A 16245-nucleotide genomic window follows, 5' to 3' on the forward strand; every position below is an offset into this window, starting at 1 on the left:
AATGCGAAACTAAAATCCCTATTTTAGAATTTAAATATAAATTGTCCACACCAAAGAAATTATTAAAATGTAATGATTACATTAATTGTTACCTCAAAGATCATAAGATTGGTTGTTATATGATTTATCTCAGAATTAAAAACGTATCATGATCAAATGAATATATTTTTTATATTAAAATCAATGAGAATACAATCGCAATAAGTATGCAAATTTTCTAAATAATTATCGAAATTTTTATAAATTTTTATTTGATTAAAATTGAAATTGAAGATTCTAAGATCATTTTGCGCATAATTCACGAATTGTGAGCAAAGTGATGCTTTTATTCACATTTTTATTCAAGTTTTAATTAATAATTAAATATAATCAATTTACAAAATAAAGGATGCTTCACGTTTCGATCAAACTAAAATACGTTATGCCACCATGTTCACAAAAATAAGAATTATGATTTTTATAAATAATAAAATATGAGCTAGATTTGTCACAGCATATCAATTGGCTGCCCGTTCGTGAATCGACCACACCGGATCGAGTTTGCGGTTGAACTTTCGGTGCGGCGTACTCGCGTTAGGCGGAGTTCGGTAGATTTTAATGGAACAAGAATTATATAGATCGAGTTACGGGTTATTAATACAAGCGATTATCAGACGAGAGTGGGGACGGGCGCGAGCTCGGGGCAGGGACTCGATGCGGTAATATATGTCAAGTTAATCTAAAAATGGAAGACATAGGACACGAGGCTGCGAAGAGACATACTCCGCGAGAGATGGGGGTTGACAATTTCTCTGGAAGACGGATCGATTCTATATCAGATCTGGATCCTCCTAGGATCTAAGCACAACGATATGCAACCGTATCTTGTTCGTATTTTGTTCTTTTTTACTTCATTTTTTGCGATTAAGTGTATTCAAATTAAGTGTATTCAATAATTATTAATTAATTGTACTTTATTATAATTATTAATAATTATTAATCATTAATCATAAAAAATATAATTTAAAAAGATTAATTTAATGAATATAAAATTTGTGTCTACTGTTACCTAAAAAAAGACAAATTAAATATAATATGTAAAAAATACAAAATTAATATATGTATAACAGTTATAACTATCAAATATAATCGTAATCAAATATAAATTCAATAAAATGTCAATTAAAATTAAATAAGACGTAATAATTATTGAATCCTTTTATTGAAATCATAAAGTAAAGATTGTGCGTGTCTCCCAGATTGAGTAAGAGAAAAAGAACGATTTTGCTCTTAAAGTCTACATCAGTGGAAGATAAAGAGGCCTATGGATCGAGATTCTTTGTGGATCTATAATGTAAGAGAAAAAGAAGTGTGCTCCTAATTGAAGTCCCATGAAATTTAGAAGATTTTAACAGAAGATAATATTTTAAACAAAAAATAATATTCTTCAAGACAAAACAAAGACAAATGATACTAACAAGCTTTGTAAGCTTAAAGCGGAACACATCCTGCATATTTTTTAAGCAATGTTGCTAATTTTTAAATACAATAATAATCATCCGTTTTAAGAGAGATGTAAATAAATTTTAAAAAGTTTAAAAATTAAATAGATAAAATTAAATAATTTTAAACAATAAGAATAAATAATTCTAGATCAAATAATTCTTGAACTTAAATATCAAGAAATTATAATTAACCTAATTGTTCTCATTTAAAATTGCCGTCGATATTCTACAAGTGTAAAATATAATATAAGATATAATATGAGAATTTGAAACCTATTCGTAAATTAAGGCATTCATAAATTACGAATTAACCAAAGATTAGTAGAATCAGAAGGAAAAGATAAAACGGCATTAAATAAAATCATGAAAAATAAAAGCCAAGACATCAGAAGCATTTGTTAATGGGATTTCGACAATGTTTCGTCCTCAATTTGTCGGTCGGTTGGGCTATTCATCACTTCTCATTTTCATTAATACCGGCCTGGATTACATGAAGATCGATTTGTATGTAGATTTCTATCGAGCTATCGACCATCACTATGCGCTGAACAATACGATTTTATTTCTGAAATTTGTCTCAGCTTTTCATCTTTGATATCACAGATTTATACTAGAAATGGACTGCTTACTTTGAGCTAAGAAAATGACGATGTACGTGTGTTGTATGTAACGCATGTATCAGGATTGGGTAGTAGTAATTAGTTAATAAGTTACAACATTGATAACATCTAATTTAATTTAATTAATTTTAAAAGAATTAATTTACTTTAAAATTTTAATGTATCAAATTTTAATGTATCAACTTTTTTTAAGTTAAAGTACTCTTTATTTTTTTAAAAATGCTAATTTTATTTTTTTGTAAAATATTAAACATTAGAGAATTAGTTTAAAAAAAGCTCAATGATTATTTGATGGGCGCGACGGTCGTAGTGCCCAAAAATGAATGTGAATTAAATTTGCATTTAAAGAACATTATCAATGTGCAATGCTATCCTTGTTTTACGCCTAATGAGTGATAAAGAAAGAATAAGAACTTTTTATTTACATATAATTTTCAAAGAACGTGCAAGCATAAACAACACAAAGAAAAGGATTATATAGGACATACAACATTACTTACATTCTTAATAATTACATTTTGTTTTTCTATTATAATATAAATATAAAGATACTTATATAAAAATACTAACAATCAGTTTTTTATTATACCAAAAATGTCTTTGTTATTTATAATTTACCCATATAAAATATCTTATATAATTTATCTGATTATCTGTACTGTAATTGTTTTATTATTTAAAATAATCTAATTTTAAGAAAAAGTTGAATATTCTGATTTAATAGAAGTAATGTTTTTCAGACTTAATTATTTATTTAACTTGGATAAATTCAATCTTATCGTAACTTGAATTGTACTTCAATTGTATTAGTTTTTTGTTCGTTCCACTTTAAACTTAACAAAATTAATTTTATAAAAATTAATTTCATTCGTCAACTTTAACTTAATTTAGCTTTAAAAAATATATTAACAACCCTGGTATATATGTAAATATTTTGTGCATGTGTGTGCAAAATGAATGGAATGGATATTTTTTTTAATCAATCGGAAATCCAGCCATTTATAGCATTTAGTCGAAATTAGCGATCTAGTACTAGTATAAGCATCTGTGTTCGATATGAAAAAAGTGAAAGTCTCTTCAATCAATTGCTCAAAAATTGAAAAATATTCATTCGAAATCCCATTTATATGCCACATAAACATCGAAAGATATTTTAATAGTTTAATAATAAAATATTCAATACATTCCCACCACTCTCAATGATATAAGTATCAATCATTGATATAATGTATCATTGAAAATATGAGAATTAATCACATTTCATTTATAAATATTACTGATATGTAATTATTGTCACATAATCTTGCTATAGCTATCAAACAGGGAGAAAAGTAAAGAAACTTTAACTTTAAAGTAATCGCATAATGACTTTCCGCAATCCTTAAAAAAATATTACAAAGGAACGCATGCAACTGTAAGATTCTTGTAAAGTATAAAAATGATCTAGCAAGACGACTTTATTTTCTTTGCGCGGTATTCCGTAACTATCACTCAGAGTGATGAAATGAAAACAGATGATGTAGTGTAGAAAAAAGTCAAGGAAATTACAAAAGAAAACAGTCCGTTTTATTCCATCTCACAAGATATTCGAAACGATCAAGTCTTAAACGAGCAAAGCTCGACGAGAATAAAAACAAAAATATACTCAAGAAAATTAAAAATTGCAATCGAAAAACATAATTGTACTTTCAATGTAACAAATCCAATCGAGATAATTTCCTTGGAGGTATAAATTTCTCTATATTTAAATCATATTTAGTATGATAAATCAAAAGAAATAAATATTTATGAAATAAATATTTTTTAGATAATATAAATTAAATCATTTTTAGTACATGATATTATAAATTATTCCCAAATGATATAAAGCGTTAAATCAATCATGCGAAAGAATACATTAATGTTAAATTAATATTAAAATTATCAAAATATGATAAAATTACTGATGATTTAATTTATTTTTTATTTCTAAATAATATTATGGAGCCCGCGTGACTGTAAATAATATATTAAGAAATGACCGAACAATTACGAGGAGAGCAAATAGTTTAGTGCATTATTCTTATAATTATGACATCGATTTAGAATTTGGTAAGGAAATAGCAATTACTATGAGTAATGTCTTTTTAGATATTGGGAGGCTCAGTTATCTACGTTAAAATATTAAAGTCACGATTAATGTGTGGGACAAGATTCTACAGTCAACGCGTATCTAAGCAATCATATAAATTAATCAATAGTAGCGGAACAGAACGCTCACATGTTTAACACCTCATTGGTCTGCCAATCTGGACATTATCAGCGATAAATCTCCGGAAATTAAGTAAGCGAAACATCGGCGATTCTATTAATTGCAGCGTTCCTATAGCGATTAAAATGGCGATAAAATTATCGAGATTAGCACCTAATTCCTAAGAGTACCAGTTCAAAATTCGTACGGCGACAGTGCTGGAAAGAGGCAACACAAATCAAACTTATAAATCTTCGACAATTGGAGTTTATCTCTAGAATTAACTTTCTGGACTTCAATTTATGATCTATAAGAGCAAATAAGATGAATTCGATTATATCCGATAATTAACCTTCAACTTCCCTTATCTATATCATTTTTACATCTTTCTTTTTGGAGTTTCATCATTTAAGATAAATTTTGTTTTTCATTATCATATCGTGTAATATATTATAAAAATAATATACAAAATTCTCATAATTAATGTTATTCGAATAAAAGATTAGCGTTCTTAAAAATATTTATACATTATACTCTTTAAAATAAATTATATTATATGATACATAAATTAATCTTCAAAATAAGTTAATTATATAAAAAAATATATTCATCCAAATATGTGCATAATTTTTGGTAATCATCATTTTACAAGAAGATATAATAGGGTAAAATTCTTTAACAATTTCTTATTTAAAAAAAATAAAATATGAATGCAAATCTTGATTTGGCAAAAGATGACATTAATAAAATTCTAAATAAAAATATAAACCATGATTTTTTCATTTAACAGCCGTCGTGGACTACTCGCAAGTTAATTATAACTCAACTCACGTAAATAATTAACCTTGCCTATTATTCTTGCCTTCAACGATATATTATTTTGTCCTTATCTTTATCTTGAAGAGAATTGAAAGATTTGACCTGAATGAGATAACTCCAACAGTTTCATATTAATTCCTTTAGATCTACGATTTAATCTCCAGGAAAGTTAAGCGCGCTGAAGAATAAATGTTACAGGAAAGAACAATTAATTAATATTCTCATCAGAAGAGAAATTGTACTTTGTACCAATGACAACAGAAATGAAGATAAAGTAAGTTTAGTACTCTACAAAAAAAGATAGAGTATAATATGTAGCGCTGTCTTGTCCTCCATACGCGATACGCATTGCAGTTAATCTTTGTCACCAGAAACCTTAGATAATTGTAAATTTTGACTTAAGAGCGACTAAAGCAACCCTGAGGGATCAAGAATTAGGAGAGACAACTGGCTGCCGGCCGTTAAACTGTTCATTCAGTTGGAAACAGCTGCTTTCCATTAGTGGCGACGATTAAAAGCATCGCATCCGAATTAAACGCTCCTTGAGAAGACGTTCATTTAATTAAGATTCCTTATTCGCGATGTGACTGCAATCCTAGTCAACTTTGTGCGAGTTGCATTCTTGTATCAACTTAATTCTCTCTGGCGTGAGAAGGTCGATTCGTTTTGCCACTAGTTAAAGAGCTTAGAAATAATACTTTCGTAGCGCGTGAAGCGATTAATTTCAACAAGATTGAAGTATACATTACGGATACTAAATTCGCAATATTATTTGTTGTTCCCATCAAGAAATATGTTAGATTATCGACTTTTGAAAACTCGACAAAAATAGCCAGCATCGCCGAAGAACAAGAATCCCAATCGACAATCTAGAATTTGATGAGGTCGACCGGGTTGCACTGCGATGCGGTTTCATAACTGGCAATCGATTCCGAATGTGGATTCTCTCGCCAAATAATTAAGATCGCGTCGGCAGTCCTTACCCCGGCTCACACTCTCGTCTCGTTGTATGGGCTGGACGAGCTCGCGCCCTGGCGACGCTGCCGATCGGTGTCGCCAGGCACGTTGAACACGACGTTCGGCACGGTCGCCGGGTCGACCGGGGCTGGCTGATAATGCGACCGACCGGGTTGCGATTGGTGAGAATGGGAGGAGGACGAGGGCGCGGTCTCGTTTATGGAGGTATTCGAAGTGAGTATACGTCGACCGCGTACCTGGTAACGTTGGGGATAGCAGCGCCCGCAGCAAGACTGCAGCAGGCCGCCCCTGGAGGCAGTGCTGTGCGCGGGGGAGGTCAGGGGCGATGGCGAGCCCGGTCTCTTCGGAGCGCCGTTGTACGGCACCTCCATCTCCACAAATTCGCGGTCCTGGAAAAACAATAACAGACGGGGCTTTTAAGCGAGAAAGTTTCATCTGTTTGAGAGTATTGGAGATGTGAAACGCTGAAGAGAAGAGCCATGCTGTATAGGATCAATGACGTTAATGACGTTAATGGTATTCATTGAGCTGTGAAAGGTTCAGATAACAAATGTAAACTAGATGGAATAATAATAATAAAAAGACTGATTATAAATTAAAGTTAAAAGACGAAATAGATATACGATAAATTAAAAAAAAATAGAAAAAAGGGAAAAGAGAAAACAAAGAATGAAAAAAGATAAATTAAATATATATTTGTGTGTGTATGTGTAAGGATTAAAAAGAAGAATACTAAAGTTTTTGATGTAGATGCTAAAAAATCTATATGCCGTTGACAATGAATAAAGCAACCAAGAATAACGAAAAGACTAATTGGATAGAAGGTAATAAGAAAAACTATGACGTGTAGAATCCTTCTGGTTCCATTCATCTTACAAGAAAAAAAAGACAAGGCAAAGCTGAAGATACTATCAATTCTCAAATGGGACATATTAATTAGGACATATTACTGTCGTATTACTAGGAAGCTTTACTTCGCCATGCAAGATGAGACATGAAAAATACTTCCGTTAAAATATTTATTGCTGAAAAAATGATGAAAAAGCAATATTATTTTGTCAATATCATATTTATCTACAATGGAAGAAATCAGTATGTTCTCGAATATGTTATAACGAAAACAACATATCTATACGTTTCTACCATGATTCTATGATTCTATGATTTTAACTAACTGTATTAGAACTATTATATAATTAATTATAAATTATTTTATCTTTGAAAATTGCTTATCGTAAAAGCAAAATGATGAATCGCCTAATTGCATGTAAAGCACTGCATTGCATCACGAATATATTAGCAGGCTTTCAGCATAATCACATTTCACATTTTCCTGACGATGTAATAAAAATTCCCTTTAATATAAAACTTCGCTGACGTATTTTTCATTAAATTTTAATTTTTAACAAATAATAATTTCTCGCTACAATTAACTAATTAATTAATTAATCCACAATGCCACGCCGAGACAGGACGCAGCATTTCTCAACGCGTTGTCGTCACTGACCCAAGTTTGGTCGACCATGTATTGCTTAATCTATGTACGAAGTTGCTGGTTAATCCAAATTAAACTGAAACGAGGAAGCAGTGCTGCCCTTCTGCTGTTACTCTGTTGAACTATTTCACACTTGTATTTCATCCGCGGTTCTATGAACTTCCGCTTGAATTACGTTGTGTACATATATTTTACATTAATTTGAGGTGGCATTAATTACAATGGCTAATGTTCTAATTACTGCTCATATATTATCACATGAATAAGCTTAACTCAAATGTTGAAAGAAATAATAATACCTATTATTACCTCAACGTTTACCTATTAAGTAAATTGATTTATCATAATAATTAGTCTTCTATGAAAATCTCCCTAGCTAATCATTCACGAAAAGTTCAATATTTTCAACGTGCTGCATATTCAAAATATATATTCACAAAATTTTCAAATATTAATGAAACTTTCAGAGTATTATACAATATGAACATTTCTTGTATATATCACGAAAATCACTCGATCACTCGCAAGCAGTACGTCAACAGAGAACCGCGACAGAGATGCATTAACTCGTAAATATAAGAATCACTTAGAAAAGAATATGAAGAGCGCACCATTTCGCTTGTGAATTGAATTCCAAAGTAAAAGTAAAAAAATGTATTTTTGATAATTAAGTTTCATTTAAAAATTAATTTAATGTGTTTTCTAAATCTGGAATTTCTGGAAAAATTTTAATGTTACCAAATATATATGAAACATTCTCCAAATATATAATGATGTATGAATAGAATTTTTAACGATTATTTGAATGTTGCTCTTACATTCCATAAATATTTCAAGATATTCTGGGATATTCTTTGAATGTTATTTTGAGATATTTGGAACATTTTACAAATATTTCAGGAATATTTAGCGTTAGCTAGGCCATATAATTTATGTTAATCAAACATATTTCTATACTTTTTAATAGGATCTTTTTTATAATTTAATTTTTCGTATATTGTTTATCGAATGGTATTAAAACAATGCTACTTGGAAAAGTAATTCGCGCTTTTTGTAGAAAGAAAATGTGCATATAAAGATAACTTTTTATACGAAAAAAGAATATTCTGTTCTAAATTTCTGAAACCTTGTGTTTTAATATTTTTCGCTCTAATTCCTTTTTTCCCTTTTATTACTTCATTCTATATTTTTTTATTTTATATATTTATTTTACGCAATTTATTATTAATGTTTTATTATAAAATTTAAATTATTAAAAAAGTTTGGATATAGATACGAAAAAATATATGCGTAAATATGTACGTGAAATTTTGTAATTTGCATAAAAAACGATGTCTTGAAGAAATCCTGTGGGAATTCGGAAACGAGAGGTTATCGAGTGATCTCAATGTCGCTTGAATGAACGTCGCATTCTTGGATGCAAGAAAGGCTATTGCTCGTGAACAGAATGGAGCAGTGAGCCTTGATCTCTTTTGCGATAAATGCGCTCGAAGAACTCGACGAGGTTCGCGTGAACTGGCAAAAGCTTTTGCCATGGGATAGATGATGATCGCGGCCGCGTTAACTATTCCCTCACCGTTTGCATAATTAGTAGATTCTACGCTACTATATATACTGTGTAATCATTATAAGATCGTTTCGCTAGATTAGCAAAACGATCTTATAATAGCGTTGTGTGACAGGATACACTTATATATTTTATATATAAAATTTATGTACAAAACTGATGAGAGATAAAAAGCGTAATACCGATGCCCTGGTATATTAATATACATTGACAACACAAAAGAAGATAGAATATTAATTAAATGATCAAAAATTCTATATGTTTAGCAATAAATAGCGAACTGAATAATAAGCAAATTGTACAACATTAATATAATAAAAAAAAGAAAAAAATGCAGGCAACTTTTATGGGCTTATCATGTCGACATAAAGTGTTGTGTGCCACAGTTACAAAAAGAAAGTACACATCATAGATGCTTTATCAGCTTTTCAAAGAATTCCCTAAAGAGTCATGCATGACTTTCAAAGCTACAGATGGCTCGCATTTGAACGAACTCGATCTTGGAAAACTACAGGATTACTCGCAAGAGACTGTCCGTATTTCAACATAGACCTTTCAGAGATACGCGATTTGTCCTCGTAAAGCTTTCATCGTTTGAATCAACGTATTCTAATCCCTCGGAAGACTTCCGTAATTTATACAAGAAACAACGTGGGATTATCGATTTGTGCCGCAAAATTTACTCGAACAGTTTCACAATACGGATTATTCAAATTTAAACTATTTAAAAATGAGAGACATTAAAGGCCAACAGAATGAGCAACAATGAGATGTTATAGTATTAAAATGTTATACGTATATATAAATTATATTATATGTATATTATAAATTATAATAAAGCGAAATATTTTGACTTGATTAATTCTAAGTTTGCTTCAGCTAATACAAAAATATATATCAATGGCTAATGAATATGATATATCAATATTTAATAAGATCATGTTTAAATAGCTCGAAAAATATGTAAGGAAGAAAATAACAATTTTCCTTTCATTACATTCAGAGATTGTTTTATTTTTATATTTTTTATGCATTTTTCTTCATGGAAATCGAAAATTATCATAATGACATTACAGTTAAGAAAAAATTAATACATTGAAATAAAATTAATAAAACTCTTATTGAAACTCATATTGTTATAAAATCACTGTCATTTATGCTTCAATTATTTAAAAGCTAATTCAGAGTTGAGTCATCAACAACATACTCCCTTAAAGTTTAATATCATTATTATGATAATTTTCGGTTTCTCTATGAAAAAAAATATATAAAAAAATATAAAAATAAAACGATCATGAAAAAGTTATTCTTTCTCTGTTGTCCTCATTCTCAAAGCATGAATGGATTAAACAAATTTATAACATAATATGCTGGTAGTTTGAAACATCACGTCAGATTTGTAAAATAGAGTTCATTATTTATTTGTTGTTATTTTTCCGATATACGAGAATTAATTGAGTCCGATGTTTAAAATAGTGAGATCTATTGTATGCAGATTGTCATCAATTTTTAACCCATGGAAATTGGCTAAATATAATGATAAGTCAGAGATGGAAAAAGCTACAAGATACAATTCATATACGATATCTTTTCTACTCAACATCTTTCAATAAAAAGATCTAAACAACATATTTAAATTATTTAAACTATTTATATCTTTTTTTCGTAAAAATAATCCGAAATAAAATGTTCTATAAATTAATAAGAATTGATTTACAAAATAAAAATTAACAAAAACATATCAAAATTCTTTAACGTTAATCAAGAAAAGTAAATTATTTTCCCAAAAAGTTTAAAGAATTGAAAAACTATAAACAACAAAGGTAGACATTTTTGACATCCAACTTTCCTAAAAACGAATAATATTAATAAGTAAACATTTATAATTGCGATTTTCTCCAAAACGAAGTAAAAACGAGCATCTCTAAGGAACATTATTCTTGTTTATCGATTCCTTACACACTTCCGAAGTTTTGACATTTAAATTTAGGACACTCTGTAAATAATTAGCCTTAACTAGTATATGACAAGTACTTAATTTTATTTTGGAATCGAATGTTATGCATAAATTATAAAATAACTATACCAATAAATATATGTAAAATAAATTCTTCATTGCTATATAATTTCTGTAAACTCGAGAGATTCAAAATTTTAAATAGCTATTCTATTTCTCCCCATCCAATATATTTTGTAAGTTATTTATCCAAAGTCGGTCTGTATTCCATTGGCAAAGATCTTTCCTGCTATCTACATAAAGGCCAAATTAGACTAATCCTTATCGCGTCTCACCGCGTTTTCGGGGGATAACCAAGCATAGAGTAAAACGAAAAGCTTTCACAAGAACGAGATCTGTCCAATAAAAGACGTCATCTCTCCTGTTATTTTCTCAAGTGAGATGTTGAAGTACGCTCCTGCACATATCGCATTGTATGCGCGGATATCACGCGAAAGGGAGCGCCGTTAATGACGGTATCACAGAAAGATGGATGAATCGGATACGCCAATGTGATGTGCCGATCGATTCCTCGAAATTTTTACCAATCCCTGTTACTGATGGACAATTAACATGAAATATGAATCCCGAGATTCAAATTTTCGACATGCATACACCTTTCTGCGTGTCATTTTACTTTTAACTTTCATCCATTTTTCTATGTAATCTGATTTTAAAAATCCTCATTCAGTACTTCAGCCATGTTAAATTATAACGTCAAAAGCAAAAATCGTACAAATTCTTATTAGACAGTAAACGCATGAAATATAACACGTTGCATTTGCGTTAGTAAAATTAAATTGCGCGAAATATATCAAAGTTATTTTAGATATCATTTTAAAAATAATTGTATAATTTAATCTCTATACTTATTTCGCGTTCGAAATAACTTAAGTTCAGTACTGAATCATTTTTTAATTATAAAATGTGTTTACAAAGTTTTATTAAGGAATAAAATATATATATATATATATATTAGGTGTTGGAATTAATTCGTAGCGTTTTACAAGTGATGGGAAGTACTTTCATTAATGTATTTTTTAATGCTCATGTGAAATAAATAACATTCTTTCATTAAAAAACGCTACGAATTAATTCCAACACCTAATATATATAATTATATTAATTATTTATTACTCCGTATATATATATATATATATATATATATATATATATATATATATATATATATATACGGAGTAATAAATAATTCTAATCTTTTGCATATATTATAAGTGTTACGATATGAGGCACATGTTTTACAGTGTTATGAGACATGACTGTTACTTATTACATTGACAAATTCTCTTCATTGAATCAACTGACAATAATTTCATTAATATTAACACTAAAAAATAAAATCATAACACAATAAAAGCATATAATAGAGTTCGTGCAAATTACTTCTATTTTTTCTCACTTCTGCTGCATAAATCCTCACGTAATAAGTGGTAAAGAATACGCATCTCCGACACGATACTTAACCTATGATTGGCGTTCGTAAATCAGTAACCGCTGTATTGCCTCATAAATAACTCAACACAGCATCATGACCTGTCATACTTTGCGATTTTACAATCATAGCGGCAGTTTAACTATGCAATTCTTTGCTTCGTGAAAGAGCAGATCAGCACGTAACTCTCAACGTAGCAGATTGCTCGGAAAATTGCAGATTCTTGAATCTTCTCTACACTCGCATCAAATTGGTAATTGTAAAAGGATATTATTGCATAGACATATGACTCCAGAGTCAATTTTACGTGTTATTAATATAATTCCATGTAATTTCATGTAAATGAAATGCGCCGAATTTATCTAAAAATTATCTAATTTCTTCCAAACTAATCATTGAATCTTTTTCATTAGCTTTCTCCTTTTAAATTAAAATTTTTGCAATCTAATAAAACACAAACAGCTTAATTTATATTATTATATTCATTTATACCGGACTTAAATTTATCGCGCATTGCATACTTATGGCCGTGTATTTCTTTGTCGTACATGAGATTTAGCTGCTTTTAGAGTATTGGAGTGTCACTGAATACCGTAAGAGAAGATAACGATTGCTTTTATATCCGCTCACATAAAAAGTATCGTTCTCCGCAATGTTTCTTCAAAATGCGGATATAATACCGTAGATGACTGTACTTTCTTTAAAAAAGGTTATTTGCTTTAATGCATTTCTCGCACGTCTGTGCATAAAATCCCATTGGCCGTAAAATTTTGTAAAACAATATGATTGTTGTATCGTAACATGAATCGCCATAAATGCGTAAGAGGGACCATTGGGACCGGCATTTAGTATGGTACGTGGATATTGAATCAAATAACGGGTTTATTCTTGCATTACATTGGAAATATTTACGATTTTGTATATTACGCAAATGTATTGAATCGTAACTTCCGGTTTCGGTTCGTTGATAACGTAAAATATTGCATTACCTTGCCTCTATTTGTGCGACAGTTACGAAAAATTAATTAAAACATACAACAGTTATGTATAATTAGTGATTGAAATTTTTGATGGCATAACATACAAAAGTATTCAAATTTATATGTGTGTTTATATTCTCAAGTTTTCATTTTATTTTTTTATACTTGATATAAATATACTTAATATAAATGTCCAATGTAAATTATTATCACAAATAAATATGACAAATTCAATATTAATGATAATTGTTACATAAAAGCACATAAATATACGTAATAAATCGGTTGGTGTGTAAATTAAAATAATGACGAAGTAAAACATTTGTGACACGCGATGGTACAATTGGACATTAATCGACATAATATTTTACAGCATTCCGCGTCAAGGTACAGAATTGCAATCGAGAATAAATACACTACCAGAAGTACAGCGGCGGAATTGCGGGCATACATTGTCTAAATACCACGGTGACTGCGGAATCGACGGAATGACCGCTGCACATATGTCGATGTCGGTCGCAACCCGGTGTACTACATATCAGACATTGACCATTTGACGAACTAGACCAATTGTCGGATTCATCAAGATAATCAAAAGGGACACGTTCGGATATACCCCACACATTAACTATAGATTCTATTCTAACATTTCTCAACGAGAACACTGGGATTTTTGAAGAGTTAAACTCTGTGGAATTAAGATGGAATAAATAAATAGGAGGAAATAAATTCTACGTAACTTTGATGTTTTATAAAAAATAACAAATTTCAGAAATTCATCAAAACGCAATCAATAAATGAAACATAATAAAAAATGTTGATGAAATAATTTTATAATGAACATTATAAAATATAAAATATAAAATATATTTTATAAAATGCACTCATGCATTTATCTTCGCATTAAAATGTCATTCAAATTTATTTCTTTATCATTAAATAAGTTGTCCTCCATTTTTTTCAGCAAAATGTCAATTTCTGATCTTCTGGAGATCATTGCTGTATTTAAAATGTGTTCATTAGTATTACGCTAATATTAATGATATTTGCGCAACATATAAATGTTGAATGAATCGTTATACAATATTACGAATCTTAATTCAATATAGCAAACTCTTTAAGAGTATCGACTCAAAAAAATTCTGTTACGACTGTGACAGTCAAACATTTTATTTGTTCCATTTTACAAGTCCCACTCTCATAAACTACTCAACTATCCATCTTTTCCAAAGGAGTTGCTTCCAGCTGGCCGATATTAAATTCAAGAAGATCCATGTGCGTCACCATTTTCGGCGGTAATGCATACGTAACTGCGAACCTACCACATTATGTTTGTTTCCCTTTTCAGAGTTGCTTTCGAACAGACATTTGTTGGACGAGCGGTGTGTTATATCCTGCGGAATACGCGACAAAATTCTAAAGATTTAATGAGAACACGAGTGATTTTTTCAATCTAAACCGAAAATATTTTACCGCAGCAATCTTCCAAAACGTCAATTACTAATTGAACCGTATATCTTTTCAGTTGAAATAACATGTGACATTTTGCAAAATTTTACAAACTGTGAGAGAACCTCCAACCTCACTCTCTCTTTATCATTTTCTTCATAAACCAATTTATTTATAAATTTTATAAAATATTTAATAAATTTTAATTATATATTTTTAAAAATTGTACACACATTTTTTATAACATCTCTTTAAATTCCGATAGACACAATATTATTTTATAACAATTCTTCAAACATGTTGAATATTAATTGAACGGATTTTTATAATTATATTTCATAAAAATCCACAATTTATACTCAGTTATTATTTGCTAGAATTAATTCATCTAACAATATACACAGATACATTTCGCTTTATCCATTATTGCCTCTTTTGCAATCTCTCGAGTAAGAAATATTCTTTTTATCGATTTTATTCCACTCAGAATAATTAACGCACTTCCTCGCACAAATGTCAATATTAATTCCGTCCATTTACATGATATTCTCAAGAGCTCCTGTTATTTATTTAATTTTACCATCCAATTTCGATTAAACAGTTACGATTTTAGAGCGTACTCGTTTCAGCCTCAGATTATTATTATACGGTCCCCGAGCAGATTTTCCTACTCTCCAAGAACCTAAAGAACCAACGTGTTATCTAAAGAGAGAACCGTTTAATTATTAAAATTATCCAAATCATCTAATTATTAAAATTATATGATGATATATTAACTATGCTCAAAAAGAAAGCCAAAGAAGATTTTCCTTTTCTCCTTGATGTTTTCACAAAGTCATAAAAGTAAAAATAATCCATTCCCAGTATATATGTATACATTTCCGAATTTTTTTCAACTCCTTCAAATTTTGCAAAATGTGCTCCTTTTTAATTTGTCAAAATACTGCCCTTTGAACTTTTCTGACAGTGCTAATAGGTATCTTATATCTCATAATAATTTATAGAATTGTATCACTCAAAGTGAATAAATCGAGGAGTAAATTGATCGATACCTCTTGTCAAATACCTCTTCAACATCGTAACGAACTATAATTAGTCATAATAATGACGTTTTACATGCTACGTCTATGATCTGATTGTGCCTATAACCACGACCTGGAAGAAATCAATACGC

At 29.7% G+C, this 16245-nt stretch overlaps 1 protein-coding gene across 10 annotated transcripts in view; it reads right to left on the minus strand.

The window, feature by feature from the left end:
* Positions 1-16245, minus strand: part of Shal (potassium voltage-gated channel protein Shal) — a 120428-nt gene that overhangs the window by 45555 nt on the left and 58628 nt on the right. For 8 of the 10 annotated variants that reach the window (XM_087405770.1, XM_087405767.1, XM_087405766.1 and 5 more), the window contains exon 4: positions 6368-6520. The exons of the other annotated variants lie outside the window; for them this stretch is intronic. In XM_087405770.1, coding sequence (XP_087261896.1) covers positions 6368-6520 — 153 coding nt within the window. The remainder of the gene's footprint in view (positions 1-6367; positions 6521-16245) is intronic. 10 annotated transcript variants of the gene reach the window in all.

Source organism: Acromyrmex echinatior, chromosome 4 (assembly GCF_024713525.1).
Source record: "Acromyrmex echinatior isolate Ae372 chromosome 4, ASM2471352v2, whole genome shotgun sequence".
Classification (NCBI taxonomy): domain Eukaryota; kingdom Metazoa; phylum Arthropoda; class Insecta; order Hymenoptera; family Formicidae; genus Acromyrmex; species Acromyrmex echinatior.